The 22,193-nt window shown below is 62.8% G+C and overlaps 2 protein-coding genes across 2 annotated transcripts; both read left to right on the forward strand.

Moving 5' to 3' along the window:
* The first annotated feature begins 13,432 nt into the window (after positions 1-13,432).
* Positions 13,433-15,145, forward strand: OTOS (otospiralin). The gene is made up of 5 exons (XM_070069941.2): positions 13,433-13,574; positions 13,942-14,171; positions 14,347-14,429; positions 14,524-14,550; positions 14,870-15,145. The coding sequence occupies exons 3-5, from the start codon at positions 14,372-14,374 to the stop codon at positions 15,052-15,054; spliced, it is 270 nt and encodes an 89-aa protein (XP_069926042.1). The 5' UTR covers positions 13,433-13,574; positions 13,942-14,171; positions 14,347-14,371; the 3' UTR covers positions 15,055-15,145.
* A 2,060-nt stretch (positions 15,146-17,205) lies between these two features.
* Positions 17,206-21,485, forward strand: COPS9 (COP9 signalosome subunit 9). Its single transcript, XM_051840757.2, has 3 exons — positions 17,206-17,288; positions 18,510-18,582; positions 21,240-21,485. Exons 1-3 carry the CDS (start codon positions 17,226-17,228, stop codon positions 21,275-21,277), a joined length of 174 nt encoding a protein of 57 aa, XP_051696717.1. The 5' UTR covers positions 17,206-17,225; the 3' UTR covers positions 21,278-21,485.
* Positions 21,486-22,193: the final 708 nt, after the last annotated feature.

Here is a 22,193-nt window from a genome sequence, read left to right on the forward strand (position 1 = left end):
CTGGTGCCATCCCTGCCCGATGCTCCATGGCTGAAATGCCCCTTTGTTCCTCTCCACCACCCCTTGTTCCATGGCAGGCAGCCTGGTGGTCCCCTCCCTCCGTGCTGTGGATGTCGCCCTAGGAGACCCTGGTCTCAGCAGGCCAGAGCCAGACACCCTCGGACCAGCCTGGAGGTGCAGGCCGGTGTGGGCCACAGCCACTCGGAGCCGAATCCTGTCCACGGCCCTTGCCCATTGAGCCCCAGTGAGAGCCAGCCAGCCACTGGATTACAGCACTGTGGCCCTAGGGCAGAGGGGCTGGCACAGGGGATGGGGGCACCAAGGTGGTGTGGGCTGAGCCGCTTGTGACATGATGCAGAGGACCGGCCCCCACGCCCCCCACCGGGACCAGCTGGGGCCTCCCCTGCTCTCTGATGGCCCCTGGTCCAGGAGGGCCACAGGGGGAACGGCCCCCACGCCCCCCACTGGGACCAGCCGGGGCCTCCCCCTGCTCTCCGATGGCCTCTGGTCCAGGCGGGCCACAGGGGGAGCGGCCCCCACACCCCCCACCGGGACCAGCTGGGGCCTCCCCTGTTCTCCGATGGCCCCTGGTCCAGGAGGGCCACAGGGGGAGCAGCCCCCACTGCCCCTCACCGGGACCAGCCGGGGCTTCCCCCTGCTCTCCAATGGCCCCTGGTCAAGGAGGGCCACAGGGGGAGCGGCTCCCACTGTCCCCCACCGGGACCAGCTGGGGCCTCCCCTGCTTTCCGATGGCCCCTGGTCCAGGAGGGCCGGGGAGAGCGGCCCACTGATGCCTCTGTCCAGCAGGCTGTCTCACAGGAGGGCCGTCACAGCAGGGACAGCGTGCATGACTGCTGAGGTCCATTTGGGCAGTGCTGGCCAGACAAGAGCCCTTCCCTGCTCAAAGCGGGTTGTCTGGAAGTTTCCATCTGATTCCAGGCCACGTGGACCCCAGAAAACCTGCCTCGGGCTCCAGCTCAGACCCAGCACCCAAGTGTGGCTTCTGCCTAGGCTGGGGGATCCCCAGCAGTGAGTGTTTGCCGAATAAAAAGGGACTTGCTCTGCGCACAGCCGGGGCAACAGCCGGAGCAACAGCTGGAGCAACGGCCGGAATTTCTCTCAACAGCACAACCGAGCGTCGGCTTTGGCGGTGGTCTGAGACGTGGCACCGGCCGTTGCTGGACCAGGGTGCGACCTCATCTTCCAACCCAGACTCAGTGGGGGGGTGCTGACCACCACGCCGCCCGCTGGCCCAGCAGCAGCCCAGAAACCACGCTCTTCACTGTCCACACAGCGGCAAAAGAAACCTCACCCCGACACACACCTCACCCCTGCCTCTTAAAACCCAAGGAAACGGAACGTGGGGGCCGGGTGTGTGGCACGGTGGTCAGCTTGGCCCCTGGACTGCCTGGGCTTGGGTTCGAGTCCTGACCCTGCTTCCTGCCGCTGCAACTGGGAGGCAGCGGCGGTGACTCAGGTCCCTGCCACCCATGTCGGGGACGTGGGTGGGGTCCCTGCCTCACCCACACAGCCCCAGCTGTTGCAGGTGCTTGGGGAGTGAAGCAGATGGAAGGTCTCTCTTTCCAGTAAAATAAAAACAAATAAGTGAAAATTATAAAATAAAATTCTGCCTCCTCAAAAAATCTCACAGAGGCAAGATACCTGGGCCCCTGACCCGGTGCCCCGGGCAGCCCGCCTGGAGCTGCCCTGCTCCTTTAAGAAAGGGGAGATTCACAGACACAGACACACAGATGCACAGATACACACATACACATATACATACACACACAGACATATATACACACATACACATATACACAGGTACACACACAGACACAGATACACTCATATACACAGGTACACACACAGACACAGATACACTCATATACACAGGTACACAGACGCACAGATACACACATGCACACATACACATATACACAGGTACACATACACACATACATACACACATATACACATACACACATCACATACATACACATATACACAGGTACACACACAGACACAGATACACTCATATACACAGGTACACAGACGCACAGATACACACATGCACACATACACATATACACAGGTACACATACACACATACATACACACATATACACATACACACATCACATACATGTACATATACACAGGTACACACACAGACACAGATACACTCATATACACAGGTACACAGACGCACAGACACATATATACACATACACACATCACATACATACACATATACACAGGTACACACAGAGACACACATACATACACACACATGCACAGGTACACACACACAGACACACAGATGCACAGATACACACACAAAGATACACACATACACACTTTACACAGACACACATTTACACAGATACACACAGATACACAGATACATAGATACACATGTATACACACAGACATACACAGACACACACAAATGCACACATACACAGATACACACATATATACATACACACAGATACACAGACACACAAATATACACACATACACAGATACACCCACACATACACATAAATACACACATATACACATACACATATACATATACATACGCACGCTTGCACCCACACAAATACACAGATACACACAGACACAGATACACACAGACACATACACACACAAATGCACATATATACACATATACATAGGCACATATATACACACATACACATACCTACACATATATACACACAGATATACAGATACACAGACACAGATACACATATACATACACACATATATACACACATATTCACACCCACACAAATATATACACATACACACATTCACACAGATACATCCATACATACACGTACACCATATACACAGACACACAGAGATACACATGCATACACACAAATACACACATAGATACACAGATACACACACATATACACACATAGATACACACAGGTACACAGATACAAACACATATACACACATAGATACACACACACAGATACACACACAGATACACATACATACCCACATATACACATGTACATACGTACACACAGGTACACAGACACACAGACACAGATCACACACTCACACCCACACAAATACACACAGACACAGACACACACGAGGGTGGCCTCTAACCCTGCCTGGAGGGAGGAGAGTGTACAGGGGCAGGATGCTGTGTCCAGGCCCTGCTCCTCACGTCTACACTGCACATCTACACGTGTCTGCACTCTATGTATGCACTGCACATCTACACTCCATGTCTACACTGTATGTCTACATGCCACGTCTACACTGCACGTCTACTGCACATCTGCATGCCATGTCTACACTGCATGTCTACACTCCACATCTACACGCCACATCTACACTGTATGTCTACATGCCACGTTTAGACTGCACATCTGCATGCCATGTCTACACTGTATGTCTACACTCCATGTCTACACTGTATGTCTACATGCCACGTCTACACTGCATGTCTACTGCACATCTGCATGCCATGTCTACACTGCACATCTACACTCCACATCTACACGCCACATCTACACTGCATGTCTATGCACCACGTCTACACTGCACAGTGCACAACTTGTCACCCGACCAGCACTCTCGCAAGAGAAGGGGGAATACCAGCAGCCATGCCAAGACCCCAGGCCCACAGGGGCTGCCTCTCCACCACCCCGCACGCTGATCCACGTCCCAGGGCCCCTGCCTTGTCCCTGCGCCCCTGGCCTCGGCCACAGGTGAGCTGCGAGCCAGTGCTGGCAGGGGCCCAGTCGCACGGCTGGGGCAGAGGCAGAACACGGGGCGGGCACTCTGCTTCCCTGGACCCTGAGGCCTGGCGACCGCGGTCGTGGGAGGGTCCCGGGCTCGCCCGGCGCTTCTCGGCCGGTGTGCCTGACGCCTTCACCTGTCAGCGGGGACCCCAGGACACACCCAGCCTTGTGGGGCACAGCCGAGCGGCTTCACCGGCCGTGGAGGCGGAGTGTGGACTTGTGCCCGGGGAGTACCGGAGTCCTCTGCGGCACGGATCCCAGGTGAGGTCAGCCCGGCTGGGCCCTGCAGAGGGGCGGCCTTGCCGAAGACCACGTGGAGTCACCACGGTGTCCCGAAGAAGGGCAGGGACGGCTCAGGGCAGGGGCAGCCGGTCTGAGAGGAGCAGAGGCCAGAGGTGGGGACCAGGGGGCCCTGTGTGCCTGTGTCCCCACAATCCCTTGTTGAAATCCTCACCCCCAGGGTGTCGGGGGTCCGTGGGCAGAGCCCCCCACAATGGGTCAGTGCCCCAGAGAAGGGGCAGCAGGGTGCTGCCTCCTCCTTCCATGGTGCTGGCTTCCAGGGGGCAGAGGGACGCATGGGGGCACACGGGGGCACCAGGACACAGGCGCCCGTCCACTGCACCTTCCTGTCTGTGCGACCCAGAACTCCTAGGTCCTCCTAGCCGACCTGCCTGGCTCCAGGCCCCTCCGAAGGCCCCTTCCTGGCGACAGTGGGTCCCCCCGGCCCTGTGGCCAGGGTGGGGACGTTTGCTCCCTGTGTGCCGGGTGCATTGAAGCCTGCACAGGCAGCAATGCTGTGCCCCCACGCCCCCACCCCCCGGCCCTGCTGGCCCCGTGTCCTTCCCAGGGTCAGGTAGGGTCAGCTCATGTGCCAGGGTCCTCCACCGAGGAACACAGGAGGCTGGACTGCGGCTCAGGCTGCCCTTCCGCAGGGCCCACAGCCCGGATGCAGCCGATCCTCTGGGCCCTGCCTTGTTGCCACCACACGGGGCAGCCAGCGGCCGCCTGGCCAACCCCAGCAGCTCAGCTTCCACAGGGGCCCGGCTGGACCAGGAACTCTCTGTCCCACCAGCCTGGGGCCACCCAAACCCTGCACCACGCACCAGAACTGGGCCCTGGGCCGCCCCTCCCGCCATGGGCACCCGTCAGGCCCGGCAGGGGTGGGGTTACCCGGCTCCCAGCCCCTGCGGGCGTCTTGCTGTCTCCCACTGTCTTCTCGCCCACTTCCTGACACAGGTGGGGTGGCTTCCTGAGCCGAGACGAGGCCGGCCCAGGACTGATGTGGGCGCCAGGGGCTCGTGGCTAACGTGGGGGCCTGGGGCGGGTGCCTCTACCTGGGACCTCGCAGGGCGGCACCGCGACACCACCTAGGGGGAGGCGGATGCACTGCAGAAACTTGGGCTCCATGGCCCCTGGGGTTTGTCACATGGGGGACGCCTCCATCAGATCAGCACGTCCCTGTTTGCCTGGCATGCGCCGTGGTTCACGTGGACAGACTCACCTGGGACGGCCACTGGGCAGCAGCCTCTGGCTGGCCACTCCCGGCCCCCGCACCTCGGCACGGCAGCAAGTGGCACGCGGCCCAGCAGAGGTTCACAGGCAGTGACCCCGGCCCCTCACCGGGATCCAGGATCCTGGCTCCTCACCTTGGAGGCTGCCCCGGGGGCCCGTGCCTGGGCTATGCTGACCCGCGGTGCCACAGAGGCTGGAGATACAGCCGAACGTGCCTGGCACAGAAGGGCTGCACCGGCGAGCCGCCGCCCCCCGAGACCCAGGGTGCCGAAAGGAGGAGGGACTCTACCACACAGGGGCCTGGCAGGTGCAGCACAGGGAGAAGGGAGAGGGAGGGGAGAGGGGGAGGAGAGCGGAGGGGAGACGGAGGGGCTGTGATGATGGTTAGGCTTCCCCCAGGCTTGGCCTGAGAGTGGGTGAACGTCCCCTGGGCGGCCTCAGGGTGGGCTGCAGGGAGCCACCAGCCCTCTCACCGGGAGCAGCCGGGCCCCTGCGGACCCTGCGCCACAGCCCTCAGTCCCTGCTTCCTGGATAAGGGACAAATCCAGAGTCTGGGATCGGCAGCCGGCACTTTCAATCCTATTCCCACCAGAGCCAGAGAGTCAGAGGGAGGAGGGGGTGGGGTCTGTGGGGGGTGGAGAGGCCCCTGATTCAGAGGGAGGAGGGGGGTAGGGTCTGTGGAGGGGCAGGGAGGCTCCCTAATCAGAGGGAGGAGGGGTGGGGTCTGTGGGGGGTGGGGAGGCCCCTGAGTCAGAGGGAGGAGGGGTGGGGGTCTGTGGGGGGGCGGGGAGGCTCCCTAATCAGAGGGAGGAGGGGTGGGGTCTGTGGGGGTGGTGGTGGTGGGGTCTATGGGGCGGGGAGGCCCCCAGCAGAAACCCTCAAGGGGGCAGGCAGCGGTGGGATGGGGGTGCGCTGCCCGGCGCCTCAGCCGGGCTGAGAAGCACTAGCAGCCAAGGTTCCCATCAATTCGGCTTTTATGCGCTGTGAATGGGGCGGACAATAGACCGGCTTCAGGCGGCAGGGAACGGCCCAGCCTGGTCTCCCCGTGCAATTAGAGGCCTGGCTTGGCTTGGCAGGTTCTGGAATCCGGGCCCTGCCTGGGGTGGGGAGGGGGGTTCAGTGTCTGCCACCAGCCAGGCCCCTGCCGACCACAGGGGGCGCGCCATTGGCAGTGCCAGCCGCCAATCACTCAGGGCCCCTCCAGCCACACCTGGTTTCTCCTAGCCCCACAGTGCCAAGAGGGCCTGCGTGGGCTCCAGCAGACTTGGTCCCCCAAGGTCACAGTCAGAGCCTGGAATGACCTTCACGAGGCTCTGGTCTGGCCCCTCCTCCCTGGGGAGGGGGGGAGCGTGGCGGAGGCCTTGCTGGTTCCCTCACTCGCTGGGGTGTCCCCCTGGCTGTTGGAGAGAGAAGCCAGTCCAGCCAAGCTGAGGGCGGGCCTGGGGGCGTGGCCTCCCTAATGGACAGCAGGGGTCTGAAAAGGGACCCTCTGGGGGCCCAGAGGTCACTCTGTGGCCCCAGAGGTGCACGCTGCCCTGAGTAAGCCCAGGATAAACGGAGGTGACGCCAGGGGCTGTGACATCGCTGACCCCATCCGTCCGAGCCACCTGCCCCTCCCGCCCGGCCACCCTCCTCCCCCACACTCCCCTCCTCCAGGTCACCCCAGGGCCCTCCCCAGCCCCACACCAGGCCTGGCAAGGCCCCGGGCCCTGGGGAGGGTCTTGTACCTCCTCCAACCCTGGGAGTCACACCTTCCCCACTGTATTCCAGGAAAAGCGTGTGTGTGTGGGGGGGGGGGGCTTTGAGACCAAGGAGTTGGTAGAAAGCTGGGTTAGCCTGGGCGTGGTCTCAGGTGGGCGTGGTCTCTGGTGGGCATGGTCTCAGTGTGGGTGTGGTCTCAGGGTGCCTGGAAGGAGGCAGGCTGAGGAGGGTCAGCCCTGGGAGAGCCTGTGCCTAGCAGGGCTCTGTGTGGCAGGACTGAGAGCAGGCCTGGCCTGCCCGCGCCCCGTGTGCCCAGGCACCCTGCCCCTGACGGGCGTCGTGGTGCACAGGTCCTGCAGGGGCCCAGGAGAGCCAGGTGGGCAGGCAGGGGGTGGGCAGCGGTGTGTCCAGTGGGCTGACTGTGGCCAGCCCCTCCTCCACTTGTTCTTGGGAAGAGAGGTTGCCAGGGACAAACCACCTGGGTGAGTGACTGCACCTCTCACTTTTGGGGTCCTGATGCCCACTTGCTGAACACCCAGGACTGGCCCCTCCCCTGGGGCTGCCTGTGAGCCTCTGCTGGGCTTGGTTGGCTGTGGAAGGGCAGAGCCCTGCGCGGTGGGGGCTTCCCCGGCCAGGGACCCCTGCGGCTCCCTCCCTTCCCCGTCCCCCCCCCCCCCCGGCTCAGTGAGTGGCCTGGAAGCTGCGCAGACCCAGCTGCAGGTGCTTTGAGTGATTGTCCGAGCTGCCCTGGCCTCGCTGCATCTCAGTCTCCCCGCGGGGTCTTCCCAAAGCAGCAGGTGGAGAGCCCCCGCTTTCCTGTGTTTGACGCCTGCGCAGTGGACAGCCCCGCCCCCTGCAGCCCCCCTGTCCCCCGGGCTCACAGGGCGGCCCTGGGTGCACATGCACCTGAGCCCCATGGCCCTGGGGGACAGCAGCCTTGGTGCTGACGCAAGGCCCCGCCCCAGGCCTTCCCAGGAGACTGGCAGGTGACAGGTGTGCACACCTGCTCTGTCCCGGGGGAGGGGTCAGCTCCCTGCCCTCAGCCCACGCTCGGGGGTTGAAAAGGGCGGCATGGAGTCGCTGGGGGTCCAGGACGCCAGGGAGGGAGGCATGGGCCGTGGTGGCGCTGGAGCCCTGTCTCCGGGTGAAGTGGGCACAGCTGGGAGGAAGCCCCAGAGGTGGGATGACCCCCAGTGAGCCCCAGACCCTGGGTCACCAACCACTAACCACTTCAGGCAGACTCGCACAGTAGAGCTGTGAGCCAGGGGCCGTGTCGGGGGACTGAGGGCCGGACCTGCCCTGGGATGTGCCGTGCCCACCTTGTTCCGCGGCCCTGGCTCCTGCCATGCTGTCCTGCCGATGCCCCCCCCCCCACATGCAGCCTCCCTCCCCCAACCCCCCGTTCCCCTGGGGCCCCTCTGAGCCGGTGCCAGGGGCCAGCAGGCGCCCCAGAAGGGCAACTGAGGCAGGAGCCGGGGTCACACGCCCGTCCTCTTAGCCAGGGCTCACAGGCCCTGAGACCTGTCCAGAGGTCCTTGCAGGGCCAGGGCCACAGCCACAACACTTGCCTGCTCCTGCCTCCTTCTCTCTTCCCCAGCAGGGCACGTGCACAGGCAGACTCACACGTACACACGTGCACATAACACACACGTACACAGTACACACATGTAAACACATGCCCACACAACACACCCCAGCCCTACACATGTCACACATGTGCACATGAGTTCACACACAGCACACATGTGCAGAAACACCACAATGCACACCACATACAAAATGCAACACTCTGCACACATGCACAAATGAATGCGCCCACGTGTGTAATACACATGTGTGCACACACCACATGCAAAACCCACCCAACATCCATGCACAGGTAGTACCCCATGCCCCAGCACCCATGCACAATACATACACACCACTCGCCTCAGCATCAGACACACACTACCCACAGTACATACGACACACACATACACACTGCACACACATGCACACGCCCAGGCAAAGACAGCAGTGGTTGAGTCTTGCAGTGTCCGGGCAAGGAGCTCTGGAAACCCTGGAGAGGATGGTGGACGGGGGCCCCACAGTCCGTGCCTCCTGCTGCTGCACTGGGGGACCGGGGTCTCTCCCGGCCCAGGTCCCCTTCCTCCCCTTCAGGCCACACCTGGGACCTGCATCACCAAGGTGCTGAGGTGCCAGGCAGGTGCCCCACAGCTGGGGCCAGGCTGGTGGCCGGTGCTTGAAGCCAGACCTGGGCGTGGAGCCCCCGACCAGGCAGGGCTGTGTGTCCTGGGTGGGGGGTTGCCGAGTCTGTTGTTAAAGCCACGGGTGAATGGGGGTGCAGTTAGTCTCTGGCAGCATCTGGGACACACGAATTGGAGACCCAGGTCTGGTGGGCACCAGCAGAAGGTCCTGGGGTCTCCTCCACCTGCGGCCAGGTTCCCGTCTCAGGAGAAGCCCCTCCCGGAGCGAACTGGGTTCTTGTCAGTGAAGCCGCCCCCCGAAACGCCTGCACCCATGTGGGCGCCTGTTCCAGTCCTGGCTGCTCCACTTCTGAGCCAGCTCCCTGCTAACATGCCTGGGAAAGCAGTGGAAGATGCCCAAGTGCCCGGGCCCCTGCACCCCCATAGGAGACCCGGAAGAAGCTCCTGGCTCCTGGCCCAGCCGCTGGCCGTGGCAGCCATGGGGGGACTCAGCTTGCACCAGGAGCTTCTTTTCCCCTTCCTGTGACATTGAAGACCCCTTTGGGGGGGGGTCCCACAGTCCCCAGAGTCCAGGGAGCCTGGCGCCCCCTGGAGCCGGCTCGCGGTAACGCGTGACCCAGTTCCCAGGCAGGCTCCTCAGGAGGGAGCCAGCGCCTGAGGCCGGGGCAGCAGGAGGCCGCCAGGCCTGCACTGCGGCCCTCAGGCCCCTGAGCCAGAACCAGCCCTCGGCCCAGGCAGCCGGCCCTGGGGCTCCTGGCCTGCTGGCAAACAGCTCTCACCAGCGTTTCTTCCAGGTGCTGCGGCTTTCATGATACTCAGTTACGTTCTTTTACTACAGCAGTGAACCTGGGGGTGTGAGCAAAGGTGGTGACACCGAATGCAGCCCCGCCCCTGTGGGGTCAGGGGCAGGTGGCCCCTTCTGCGGCGGGGGGCAGGGCCACTGAGCAGATCAGAGTGAAGGGGGATGGGTTTGCGTGACCTGGGGTTCGGCCAGGACGGCAGGATGTTTCCACACACAAACCCGGCCATGCACCAGCCCCTCGCCAAGCCCTGCCCACCCACGCCTGGACGGGCCAGGCCCCGGGACCCCCAGGCGCTCACAGGGAGCTGCAGGAACAGGGCCAGGTGGGATCTAGTTGAGACCAAGGAGCCAGGGCAGAGTGACAGGGCTGGGTGCTGGCAGGGAGGCCTCGGCCGCAGGGGGAGGGCGGGCGCTGGGCAGAGACTCGGAGGCCCCACTGAAGGAGCTGGGCCCATCCTAGGGGCCATGGTGGACCCTGAGGAGGGGTCAGCAGCCAGAGCCCGGGGCTGGGGGGTGGAGGCCAGACCATAAGCCGCGTGGACTTGTCCAGAACCCACACCATGGTGGGCAGCTGGGCTGATGGCGGCTGCAGGAAGAGGGGACGTGGAGCCCAAGTCCCCGGGGACCTGTGGATTTAGGATTTTAAATCAGGAGTGGACATCTGTGCTTGTTTTGGGACAGCTCAGAGGACAATGACCAGGTGGGCCTACCCTGGATGGAGAGAGAGCAGAGGTGGTGGCTCCCAGGGGCTCAGAACAGGCCACACCTAGTTCTACCACCAGGGGGTGCCAGAGACCGCCTTATCTTTTCTAACACGGTGCTCCGCAGCCCCTTGGTCCAGCAAGACCGACCTTGGGCAGCCCAAGCAGGAGCGCTGTGCAGGGCAGGGGCCAGCCCAGCTTCAGTGCAGTCACCTGCGAGATTGCCCGGACCCCTGGACCTGCTGCCTGGGCCTGCACCTTAGCGGGCTGGGCACGCCCCACCTTTGCGTGAGGCCCCACTGCAGCCACCCCTGAGCTGTGCCTTCACACCCTGGCTCTCAACTCCGGCCCGGCCCACTCAGCCACCCTGCAAATGCGTTAGAAATGCAGATTCCAGGGCTGGCCCTCGAGCTCCTGAATGAGACCCTGGGTGAGGGGCCAGACAGAGCCCTGTGTTTTCAGCGTCATCGGGGGGCCTCCGCGCCAGCCCAGGGTGAGGCCTTTGCTCCTGCTTGTGGCTGGGCCCGGGCCAGACAGGCCGAGTGGCCAGGGCACCGGGACGGCAGTGGGGGCGGCCGGGGGCTGCCGCGGAGCCGGGCAGTCGGCCCAGCATGGCAGCTGGGGTGAGGAGTAATGGAGCCATTGCTGGCGTTGCCCTCAACGGACCAACACAGTAAGTCAAACCCTGGGGCCCGTCACACAGTTGGTGGAAAAACCATGAGAAGTTAGGCTGTGGCGTAGCGGTTAAAGCCCCGCCTGCAGGGCCAGCATCCCATACGACACTTGGCTGGAGTCCCGGCTGCTCCACTTCCCACCCAGCTCTCTGCTGGGGCCTGGGAGAGCAGTGGAGGATGCCAGAGTCCTGGGCCCCGCACCCGCGTGGGAGACCTGGAGGAAGCGCCTGGCCCCTGGCTCCGGCCTGGACAAACCCAGGCCATTGCAGCCATTTGGGGGGTGAACCAGTGGATGGAAGTTCCCTCCCCCTCTCTTCCTCTCTTTGTGTAACTCTAACTTTCAAGTGGATACATAAATAAACCTTAAAAATCCATTAAGTTTACTTTGGTGTAGAATATTTAATCTATGCATAGATTTTTTTCTTGGCATCCATTTTCCATGAACTTCAAAAACTTCTACCTGGTTATCTGAGAGGGAGAGAGGCAGACAGAACCGCCATCCACTGGTTTGGTTCACTCCCCAAATTCCTGCAACGCCCGGGGCTGGGGCCCGGAGCCAGAGCTCAGTCCAAGCCCCCTCCCCCACCGGCCACCTGGGCATCACTGTGCCTCCCAGCTCTGCGTCAGGAAGCTGCATCAGACTCAAAGCCGGCTCTGTGGTGCGGCAGGTGGGTGCCTCGGCCGCTAGGCCCAATGGCTGACCCCCGGGACCTGTCTGAAGCCCCCTCACACAGGCATCTAACGGGAAGGAAACACATACACATAGACACATCACACACACACACGTATACATACACACATACATCACACATATACATATCACACGCACACACATACACACATCACACATACACACATGCACACACATATACATACACATATATACACACATACATCACACATATACACATCACACGTACACACGTACACACATCACACATACACATATACACATCACACACATGCACACATACATGCGCACATACATCACACACATACACATCACACGTACACACATCACACACATACACACATGTGCACACATACATACACACATATACACACATACATCACACACATACACGTCACATGTACACACATCACACATACACATATACACATCACACACATACACACATACATATATACATACACATATATACACACATACATCACACATATACACATCACACGTACACACATACACACATCACACATACACATATACACATCACGCACATACACACATGCACACATACATACACACATACATCACACACATACACATCACACATACACATATACACATCACACACATACACACACGTGCACACATACATACACATATATACACACATCACACACATACACATCACACGTACACACATACACACATCACACATACACATATACACATCACACATGCACATACGTGCACACACATACACATACATCACACACATATACATCACATGTACACACATCACACATACACATATACACATCACACACACATACATATACACAGACACACAAACATCACATACACACAAAGATACACATATATACACATCACATACACATATGTACATACACACATCGAATACACACATACACACAAACAAAAACACACATCACATGCACACATACACAAATACACCCACATCACATATACACATGTGCACATACGCACAAAAACACAATCACATACACACATCGACACAAACATATACAAATACACTCACACACACACACACACACGTCCACCTCACACCATCACTACCTACTACTTCCAGGATCCTGCGGAAAGCCGCGTGGATGAGACATTTTGGTTCACTTGTCTAACACCGCAGCTGTGTTTTCAAACCACCCTCGGAGGCCTGGCTGCTAAGGGACGGACGCAGAGCGCTGGGAAGGGACTGTCCCTGGCTCTCCCCAGGCTCTGAGCGCTGGGGCTCCTCCCACCGAGCCCTGGCGGGGTGGGGGCAGGGGAGGGTGGAGGTGGGAGGGTACGGGTGGGGGTTGGGGGGGGTCTCGGTCCCCCTCCGAATGCAACACCGCCCCCTGGCGGGCGGCCGCGTGCTCGCACAGGTGGCGGCTCCCGGGCATGGGCAACAGCGAGTCCCCATCACCACGCTGGGCACGTGTGGGGACGCGAGATGAGGCCGGGGACTTTGGGCCCCGATTCAGAGAACGCGGGGGTGAGGAAGCCCCCTGCGCCCTTGGAGACCCTGGGGCTCCCTCTCTGGACACGGGGTGCCCGGACGGCCATGGGGGAGGGGATCTGGGGCGGGACCACGAGGCTGCACCTACTGGGAGAGCCCCTGGGCCCCGCACAGCCCCGCTGCTGGCTGCGGTGTCCCGAGACAGAGCCCAGCTGGGCCCCACCGCGCCTGCTCGGCGGCCCGGCCCGAGCCTGGGTGCAGGTGTTTCCCGGGGTGGGGGCGTCCTGCTCCACGCAGCTCCGGGGAGGGGGCAGCAGCCAGCCCGGCCTCCGGCTCCGACCGCGTCCGTGGGGAGTGGAAGTCGGCCGCGTTCCAAGCGCCGACACTGAACTCAGTCCAGCAGTTTCAGGAGCGGCCGTGAGAAGATGTTTTTCTCTGCTCGGGTCCTGGCTCAGCTTCCCAAAGGGCACGGAGGCCGCCCCCGCCCCCGGTGGGCACGAAGCGAGCGGCCCGGGCTCCAGCCACGCGCTTCCGTCCTGGTCCCCAGCCCTGTATAAAGAGCAGCCTGCGCGCGGGCGGCCACCCCATCCGGGCCGCGGACGGGCAGGCGGGCAGCAGGGCGGCCCCTGAGAGGTGAGCCGTGGCCTGGGGCGGGCGGGCGGCCCCGGCTCGGGCTCTCAGCCCTACGTGGGGGTCAGGACGCACCACGCCGTGTCCCCGAGTGCCCCCACGTCGGGGCAGGGGAAGGTGCTGCTCTGGTGGGGGGTGCGCTCCCAGCCCTCGCCCTGGGTCGCCCCCTCTGCTGCAGGTGCACCGGATCACCACCTGGGAAGATGTGGTCCTGCCTGGTGCCTGGGCTGGCCCTCTGCCTCCTGCTGGGACCCCTGGCAGGTGAGGGGCTGGGCGGGGCTGATGGGACCTGGTCCTGTGCCCAGGGCAGGGTGGTGTGGGGGCGGGCGGCTGACGGCCCTCCCTCTCCCCACAGGGGCCAGGCCGCTGCAGGAGCAGGAAGGTAGGGTCTTTCTGTGCAGCAGGGCTCTGCCCAGGCGGGGCGGGAGGATGGGGGTAGGGCGCCGGCGGCCTCCTACCCGGAGCACAGCAGGCCCAGGGGGAGATCCTGGACGGTGGCCCCGGCTCGGCTGCAGCCTTTCCTACACAGGTCCCCCAGCAGCGCCCCTAACTCCACCCTCCTCCCTGCAGTCCAGCCCAGTGTGGACAATGCCCCCCACCCCGCCCTGGACAGGCCTCCTCTCTCCCCAAGGGCCAGAGCCGCTGCCCCCGCTGCCCCTGGCTGGCCCAGGAGGGCCCAGGCCCTGCGCCCTGTCTTTCAGACCCCTACGCAGAGCCGCCGGCCATGCCCTACTGGCCGTTCTCCACGTCGGACTTCTGGAACTACGTGCAGCAGCTGCAGGCCCTGGGCGCCTACCCCCAGCTCGAGGACCTGGCGCGCACCTTCTTCGCACACTTCCCCCTGGGCACCACCCTGGGCTTCCACGTCCCCTACCAGGAGGACTGAGCCCTGGCCGGCACTGTCCACCTCCCGGGGCGCGGGATCCCTCCACGGGGCTGGGCCCAGCCTCGCACCCAATAAAGTCCTACCGGGAGAACGTGAGCGCGCCAGGGCTTGCTTTCCAGATGCAGCTGCGCTCCGGTGCCACGCACGAAGCCCTTGACCAGGGCGCCCGGCTGGCGGTGTGGCCCAGAGGCAGGGGGCGGCAGCCTCCCCAGGGTTGAGGCAAGGACACCTGGCAGCAGACGCCTGGAACCGCCAGCCTCAAGGCCGCTGTCCCCATGCTGGGGCGGCCTCGCTGGCACAGAGCCCACTGCAGGGAGCAGCAGGGAGGGCACTCAGGGCAGCAGGGGGAGCGGCTGTCGCCCCGGGCAGCCCTGGGGGAGTGGAGGGGTGGGGGTGGGGACATGGCCGGACCCCAGGGGTGGGCTAGAAGGGCGGAAGCCCCCTGCACGCAAGGTGTGCAAGCCTAGTGGACCCTGGGAGCCTGCAACTCACACCCTGTCACATCCATCACACACCCCTGCCACTCAGACCCCTGTCACTCACACCCCTGTCACTCACACCCCTGTCACTCACCCCTGTCACTCACACCCCTGTCACTCACCCCTGTCACTCACACCCTGTCACTCACACCCCATCACTCACACCCTGTCACACCCATCACACACCCCGTCACTCACACCCCTGTCACTCACACCCTGTCACATCCATCACACACCCCTGCCACTCAGACTCTGTCACTCACACCCGTGTCACTCACACCCCATCACTCACCTGTCGCTCACACCCCATCACTCACACCCCTGTCACTCACACCCCTGTCACTCACCCGTCACTCACCCCTGTCACTCACACCCTGTCACTCACACCCCTGTCACGCACACCCTGTCACTCAGACCCCTGTCATGCACACTCTGTCACTCACACCCCTGCCACTCACACCCTGTCACTCACACACCCCTGTCACTCACACCCCTGTCACTCACACCCCTATCACTCACACCCTGTCACCCAGACCCCTGTCACTCACCCCTGTCACTCACACCCTGTCACTCACACACCCCTGTCACTCACACCCTGTCACTCACACCCTGTCACTCACCCCGTCACTCACACCCTGTCACCCCTGTCACCCACACCCTGTCACCCCTGTCACCCACTCCTGTCACTCACACCCCGTCACTCACACCCCGCCACTCACAGCCCTGTCACTCACAGCCCTGTCACTCACACACCCCTGTCACTCACACACCCCGTCACTCACACCCTGTCACTCACCCCTGTCACTCACACCCCTTCACTCACACCCCGTCACTCACCCCTGTCACTCACATCCTGTCACCCCTGTCACTCACACCCTGTCACTCACACCCTGTCACCCCGTCACTCACACCCTGTCACTCACACCCTGTCACCCCGTCACTCACACCCTGTCACTCACACCCTGTCACTCACCCCTGTCACTCACACCCCCATCACTCACACCCCTGTCACTCACACCCTGTCATTCACCCCTGTCACTCACACCCTGTCACTCACCCCTGTCACTCACACCCCCGTCACTCACACCCCTGTCACTCACCCCTGTCACTCACACCCTGTCACTCACCCCTGTCACTCACAGCCCTGCCAGCTGGGGAGAAACTGACGCATTGGGTGGCTTCTCTTGGCCACCAGCAAGTGACAGTTCATTGACCGGCTCGGACACGGCTATGGAGCCACGTGGGTCACCAGGTGGCCGAGGCTCCCGCAGCCAGGGGCGTGCACTTCTCCTCGCCCGGCTCTGTCCCCCTGGCCACGTTCCCTGTCCCCTGGAGCCACCCTGGCTCTCACCCCACCCGACCCCAAGCTTACCTATGGCTCAGAGCTGTGCCTACAGCCCTGGCTGCCTCCGCGCTGACCACTTCCCTGGCCCAGTCTGTGGGCGACCCCCGCCCACCAGGAGGCCCCAGTAAACCAAGCAGGCGCCCGCCCTCCCGGAACAAACCGCGGCCGCGCGCCAGCACGGCGGCCGCTGCACGCGCAGCCCACCCTGATTGACAGGCGGGGCTGGAGGCGGGGCCGGCCGGCACGACCATAGAGTCGCGATCCTCCGGCGCCTAGAGCTGCCGGGCAGGCGCGCACCGGATGTGGCCTGCGGGCCGGAAGTGGGCCGAGAGCGCTGCAGAGCCGAGATGAAGCCGGCGGTGGACGAGATGTTTCCTGAGGGCGCCGGGCCCTACGTGGACCTGGACGAGGTGGGCGGAGGCCGTGCTGGCTTGTCGGCGGCGCCGCCCGAGCCCCCGGGACGCCGCGGGCCCGCAGGGTCCCTGCTCCGGGCAGAGACGCCGCCGGGCGTCCGGGGGCGGCGAGCGCTCTGCCGGGACGCGGGGCGGGGGACTCCCGTGGGTGCTGAGGAGGCCGCCGGGGGCGTCGCCCCGCTGGAGGTCCCGCGCCTCGCCCCCTGCCCGGGTCCCCTGTGCAGCCGTCCGGCCCCGCGGGGCCCCGCGCTCAGCGGCCCGGAGGTGCTGGGACGCGGGGCCCGCCAAGCACAGCAGAGGCACGGGCGCCCCGCAGAAGGGCACCCCCGCGGCTTGCGGGCCGGTCGTGCCGCCCGGTGCTGGAGGCCCGAGGGAGGCCGCCTGGCGGGAGCCCGCGCCGCTGGTCACTCAGGGAGGGGGAGCGGGAGGCGGTGGGCAGGGAACCGACGGAGGAGGGGCCCCTCGCACCCCGCTCGGGACGAGAGCGCACGGACCCGGCTTCTCCCCCAGGGAGCGCGCAGCCACGGTCGGCGCTCCGCAGGGTCACTGAGCGCGGGTGCGGGGGTGAGGGTGGACGGCGGGCACCCACTCAACTCAGCGGTCAGCGGGGGAGGGGCTCGGAGGGATGGGGCGAGATGCCCAGGACCTGAGCACCAAGCGAGCAGCCCCGGGAACCGCAGAGCCGGGCCGAAGCAGCAGGCCCTGGGCTGGGGGTCCCGGGAGGCCGGGTTCCACCGTCACTGGGTGACTAACCCGGATCCAGGCGCCCCGGCTTGGGTGGCCGCCTGGCTCGCCAGCCCTGGAGTCGTGGCCGTGTTGGGTCTCGTGAGGGGAGCCCCTCCGGAACCTCAGGGCTGCTGCTCAGGAGGGTGGGGGTGGGGGCACCCAGAGCAGCCATCAGACTCAGCTGCTCCGCCCTTGACCTCTGGCGGCTGCACCCGAGCCTGGACGTCTGAGGTTTAGAGAAGAAGGGGCACCTAGGGCCACGCACGCCCTTGGTAGGAGCAGAGGAGGCTGCCGGAATGCGGGAAATCAGGAGACGCTGATGGCCTGTCCCGTCCCTCCCACACCCACCGCGTCCTCTGCGTGGAGCTAGCATTCACTCCAGCTCGAGCGTGCTCCGTGCCAGCCAGTGACTGCTCCCCGCAGGCGGTGTGGCGCTGGCACGCCTAGCGCCTGCCCTGGGATGCACCTGACAGCTTCCCACCTCCCCCGCAGGCCGGAGGCAGCACCGGGCTCCTCATGGACCTGGCCGCCAACGAGAAGGCTGTTCACGCAGACTTCTTCAACGGTAAGGGGCCCGGGCCCACGCGGGGTTTCTTCCGCGCAGCCGGAAGCTTTGTGACGGGAGTATTGGGTCACATGGCAGTGATGCCCGGGCCCTGGGCCGGTCTGGAATACAGCGCGGCGTGTGCAGTGACGATGCCGGCTTCCCTGGCAGGCGTGGCTCCCAGCCCCATCCGTGGTGAAGTTCAGCAGGGGTTGGCGTCGCCTGTGGACACCCGAGATCGCGGGTGGGGCCTGCGGAGCCCGGTCTGGCGCTCTGGCCCCTGCCGTCTCCTGAGGTCTCTTTCTTCCCTCCCTCTCCCCGGCCACACCTGTTTGCCCGCCTGGATTCTCGAACCCACAGCTGCCTCAGCTCGGCCGCAGCTGCCCTCCGGCTCTCGTCCTGCCCCAGCCTCTGGACGAGGCCGTGGACACACAGCCATCTGGGATTTGGAGCGTGGGTGAAGTCTCACCACTCAGGCAGTTAGAAAGTGGACCTGTGTACCCTTCAGACACTGGAGGAGCACCTCTCCTCTCCGCGGGGTGGCGGGGCCTTGTCCCCGTAGGCGCCTCCACTCTCTGCTGAGGGTTCCGTGTGAGCACACCGCAGGCCGGCTCCTCCGGACAGCAGCGGCATTGCTCCCCCTCCGTCATCCTTCAGCCACAAGTGCTCGCCCTACAAACACCTTTTGTCATTGGTTAGGCGCAGCTGGGACGTGGTCTGGCCTCCTTGGTTTCTAACTTAGCTAAGACTCTTTAAAGCCCCGAGGCCTCGCTGGTCTGTCTGGCTGATGTCAGGGTGTCCTTGCCCAAGGAGACAAGCCAGGCTGCTAAATTCGGGGCCGTCTTCTGAGGCAGCACCCTGATGGCCACACCTGGCGTCAGAGCTGGGGGAAGTGACCTTGAGCCGAGGGTGTGGAGAGAAGGGTGCTGCGCCCACGGGGAGAGCCTGGCACAGCGCACTGTGCTCCAGCGCTGCCTTTGGGAGCGCCCGGGCCGGGCAGGGCCACCCGAGCGGCTCCGAGGTGGGCAGAGTGGTGCGATTCCCACGCGGCACGAGCGACACCACGACTGATGGCCTTCAGCGGCCCTCTCCTCTCTGCCAGCCCCTCGGTTTGGAGGGAGCGGCCATTTCGAGGTTGGAGTGCTTGTGATTTGCAGACAGCCCGGGATCTCTGATGGGAAGTGTCTGAGAGGACCCGGCCTGACCTGCTGGGTGAGCGCTCTGCATGGGCAGCTGAGGGGCGTTCCCGTCGGAGCAGCGGCCAGGAAGGGAAGGGATGGAGACGACTGGGCAGCTGCTGCCTGCCTGCTGGCCAGGCTCCTGCAGTGTGCTGTCCCGGAGGCCATGCCAACCCCATGTAGAGGAAGCCGGCCACCCTGAGGGGTGGGGCTTCTGCCCAGGCCTCCGCTGGGCACCGAAGCTCTTACCACAGTAAGACGTACTTTTCTCTCATGTTTGAGCCAGTGGTGGCAGCTGGCAGTGTAGAACCACAAGGAGGGCCCGGTGGAGTGGTGGTGTTGGGCCTTGGAGCACAGCAGAGGTGTGCCAGCTCCCGGGGGCCTCATGGTGTGTGCAGTGCCCGAGGCGTGGGTGCTGGGCAGAGGTCAGGAGGCACGAGGGCGTGGAGCACGTCCCTGTGCAGTCCCTGTGCAGTGGCCAGAGACGGGTCAGGGGCACTGCCTTCCCCGGGAGGGCTGTGGTGCAGGGCTGGGTGCAGACCTGGCCCTGCTCTGACCACTGAGGAGTCAGGCTCCCGCAGGGCTTCAGTGCACAGCACGTACAAATGGGCTCTTAGTCTTTGTTTTCCCCACTGTGAAAGGAGCACTTGCCCAGGGCAGGGAATTTGGAAGGCAGAACAATAGGACAGGGCAACACAGCTGTGACCCTGCTCACCCGGAGCAGCAAGCGCACGGTGAGTTTGCTGCGTTTCCTCAGGCCTGGCTGTATCTCAGACTCCCTTCGAGGGCCTGTGACGTGACGTGACATGACATGACGTGACACCTCTGCCACCTTCTCCAGGACCCCACCCACCCACCCGCATTTTCACTCCTGGAGCAGACAGGGCTGCCCACGCGTGCAGAGTGCTCAGTACCCATGTGGGTGGCCCCCACTCCCCCGACATTAGCTTTTTCTTTTTTTTTTTTTTTTTTTTTGACAGGCAGAGTGGACAGTGAGAGAGAGAGAGACAGAGAGAAAGGTCTTCCATTGCCGTTGGTTCACCCTCCAATGGCCGCCACGGTCGGCGCGCCGTGCTGATCCGATGGCAGGAGCCAGGAGCCAGGTGCTTTTCCTGGTCTCCCATGGGGTGCAGGGCCCAAGCACCTGGGCCATCCTCCACTGCACTCCCTGGCCACAGCAGAGGGCTGGCCTGGAAGAGGGGCAACCGGGACAGAATCCGGCGCCCCGACCGGGACTAGAACCCGGTGTGCCGGCGCCACTAGGCGGAGGATTAGCCTAGTGAGCCGCGGCGCCGGCTTAGTTTTTTCTTGATTCTACTAAATAACGGCAAGATTCGAGATGCAGGGCCGGCGGCACTGCCCCCGGGCTCTGAGTCCTGCTTGGGTAACGCTGAGCTGCAGAGTCTGCTTCGTCCCTCCGAGCTTCCCGGAGACTCGCTGGAGAGGCCCCCAGCTGCTCGTCCTGTGTGCCAGTCACGTGTGATTCTGTTCCCTTGCCAGATTTCGAAGATCTCTTTGATGATGATGATGTCCAGTGAGCTTCTGTCCAGCAGCATGCGTGGCCACGCCTTGGAGCAGTGTGGTGGCCCCGCTCAGAGGAAGATTTCAGATGGTCTTAAAGAACTTGTGGAGACCCCTTGTGATCAGGACGTGGTTAACCGGGGAGGAGAATGGTCTTAGCCCCCTGGCTGCTGCTCATCTTTGAAGCTCCTGTCCTTGTTTATATTAAACAGCAACATCATTGCATGCTGGGTAATTTTAATTCTTGGATTTCTGAGTGAATGTTGCGATCCCTAGGGGTGTGTGTGTCCCACACTGAGAGACCTGGCTTTGTCAGCCCAACAAACCCGTGTGCAGCACACCCCGTTGATGGCTGGTGACGTGTGTCAGGGCAGTAGTTGGTTCAGCCTTGCATGGATGGTTCTGCCACAGCGCTCCCTGAAGAAAGACCCTGCTGTGGGTACCCCGTCTCCATGGGTCACTGTGCTCTGTACAGCCCCCACCCCAATAGCAGGCCTTGCCCTTTCCCCCAGGCTCCGTGTCGGGGCAGCTGCTGGCGCAAACCTAGGGCCTGAAGAGTAGGGGGACTGGCTGTGACCTGGGAAGAGCCCTCCACATGTTGGCCCATTTCACAGGAGAATGTAATTTGTGGGGAATTTTTTTTAATAAGCCTTCTTTTTTGGCCCAGTTCTGTAATTATTAATAGCTATAAAGACAAAGATTGCTATTGGATGCCAGCCTCAGTCTGAGACTGTTCTGTAGGCCGGGGACTGCTAGTGCCACCTGGTGGCAGCAGTTCCCACGCTCAGAGGTAGCAGGGCCCTTATAGAGAAGCAGGCTGTGCCACCTCCCGCTGGTGTCGCCTTGAGGCTGTTACTGAGGGTTGGGTGAGACTGCACAGAACAGGCTGTGGTTCTGCCGCGGGTTCTCGTGAGTGCCCAGGTTTGCAGCACG

This window comes from Oryctolagus cuniculus, chromosome 3 (genome assembly GCF_051225735.1).
Source record: "Oryctolagus cuniculus isolate XC-2025 breed Fujian yellow rabbit chromosome 3, ASM5122573v1, whole genome shotgun sequence".
NCBI classification, from domain to species: domain Eukaryota; kingdom Metazoa; phylum Chordata; class Mammalia; order Lagomorpha; family Leporidae; genus Oryctolagus; species Oryctolagus cuniculus.

What these genes read in the sequence shown, in the direction of transcription:
- OTOS (XM_070069941.2), top strand. Translation starts at nt 14,372, where the DNA reads ATGTGGTCCTGCCTGGTGCCTGGGCTGGCCCTCTGCCTCCTGCTGGGA. An exon ending in CCTGCTGGGACCCCTGGCAG is followed by an intron (nt 14,430 to 14,523) that starts GTGAGGGGCTGG and finishes CTCTCCCCACAG; the next exon opens with GGGCCAGGCCGCTGCAGGAG. An exon ending in GCCGCTGCAGGAGCAGGAAG is followed by an intron (nt 14,551 to 14,869) that starts GTAGGGTCTTTC and finishes CCTGTCTTTCAG; the next exon opens with ACCCCTACGCAGAGCCGCCG.
- COPS9 (XM_051840757.2), top strand. Translation starts at nt 17,226, where the DNA reads ATGAAGCCGGCGGTGGACGAGATGTTTCCTGAGGGCGCCGGGCCCTAC. An exon ending in CCTACGTGGACCTGGACGAG is followed by an intron (nt 17,289 to 18,509) that starts GTGGGCGGAGGC and finishes CCTCCCCCGCAG; the next exon opens with GCCGGAGGCAGCACCGGGCT. An exon ending in TCACGCAGACTTCTTCAACG is followed by an intron (nt 18,583 to 21,239) that starts GTAAGGGGCCCG and finishes TTCCCTTGCCAG; the next exon opens with ATTTCGAAGATCTCTTTGAT.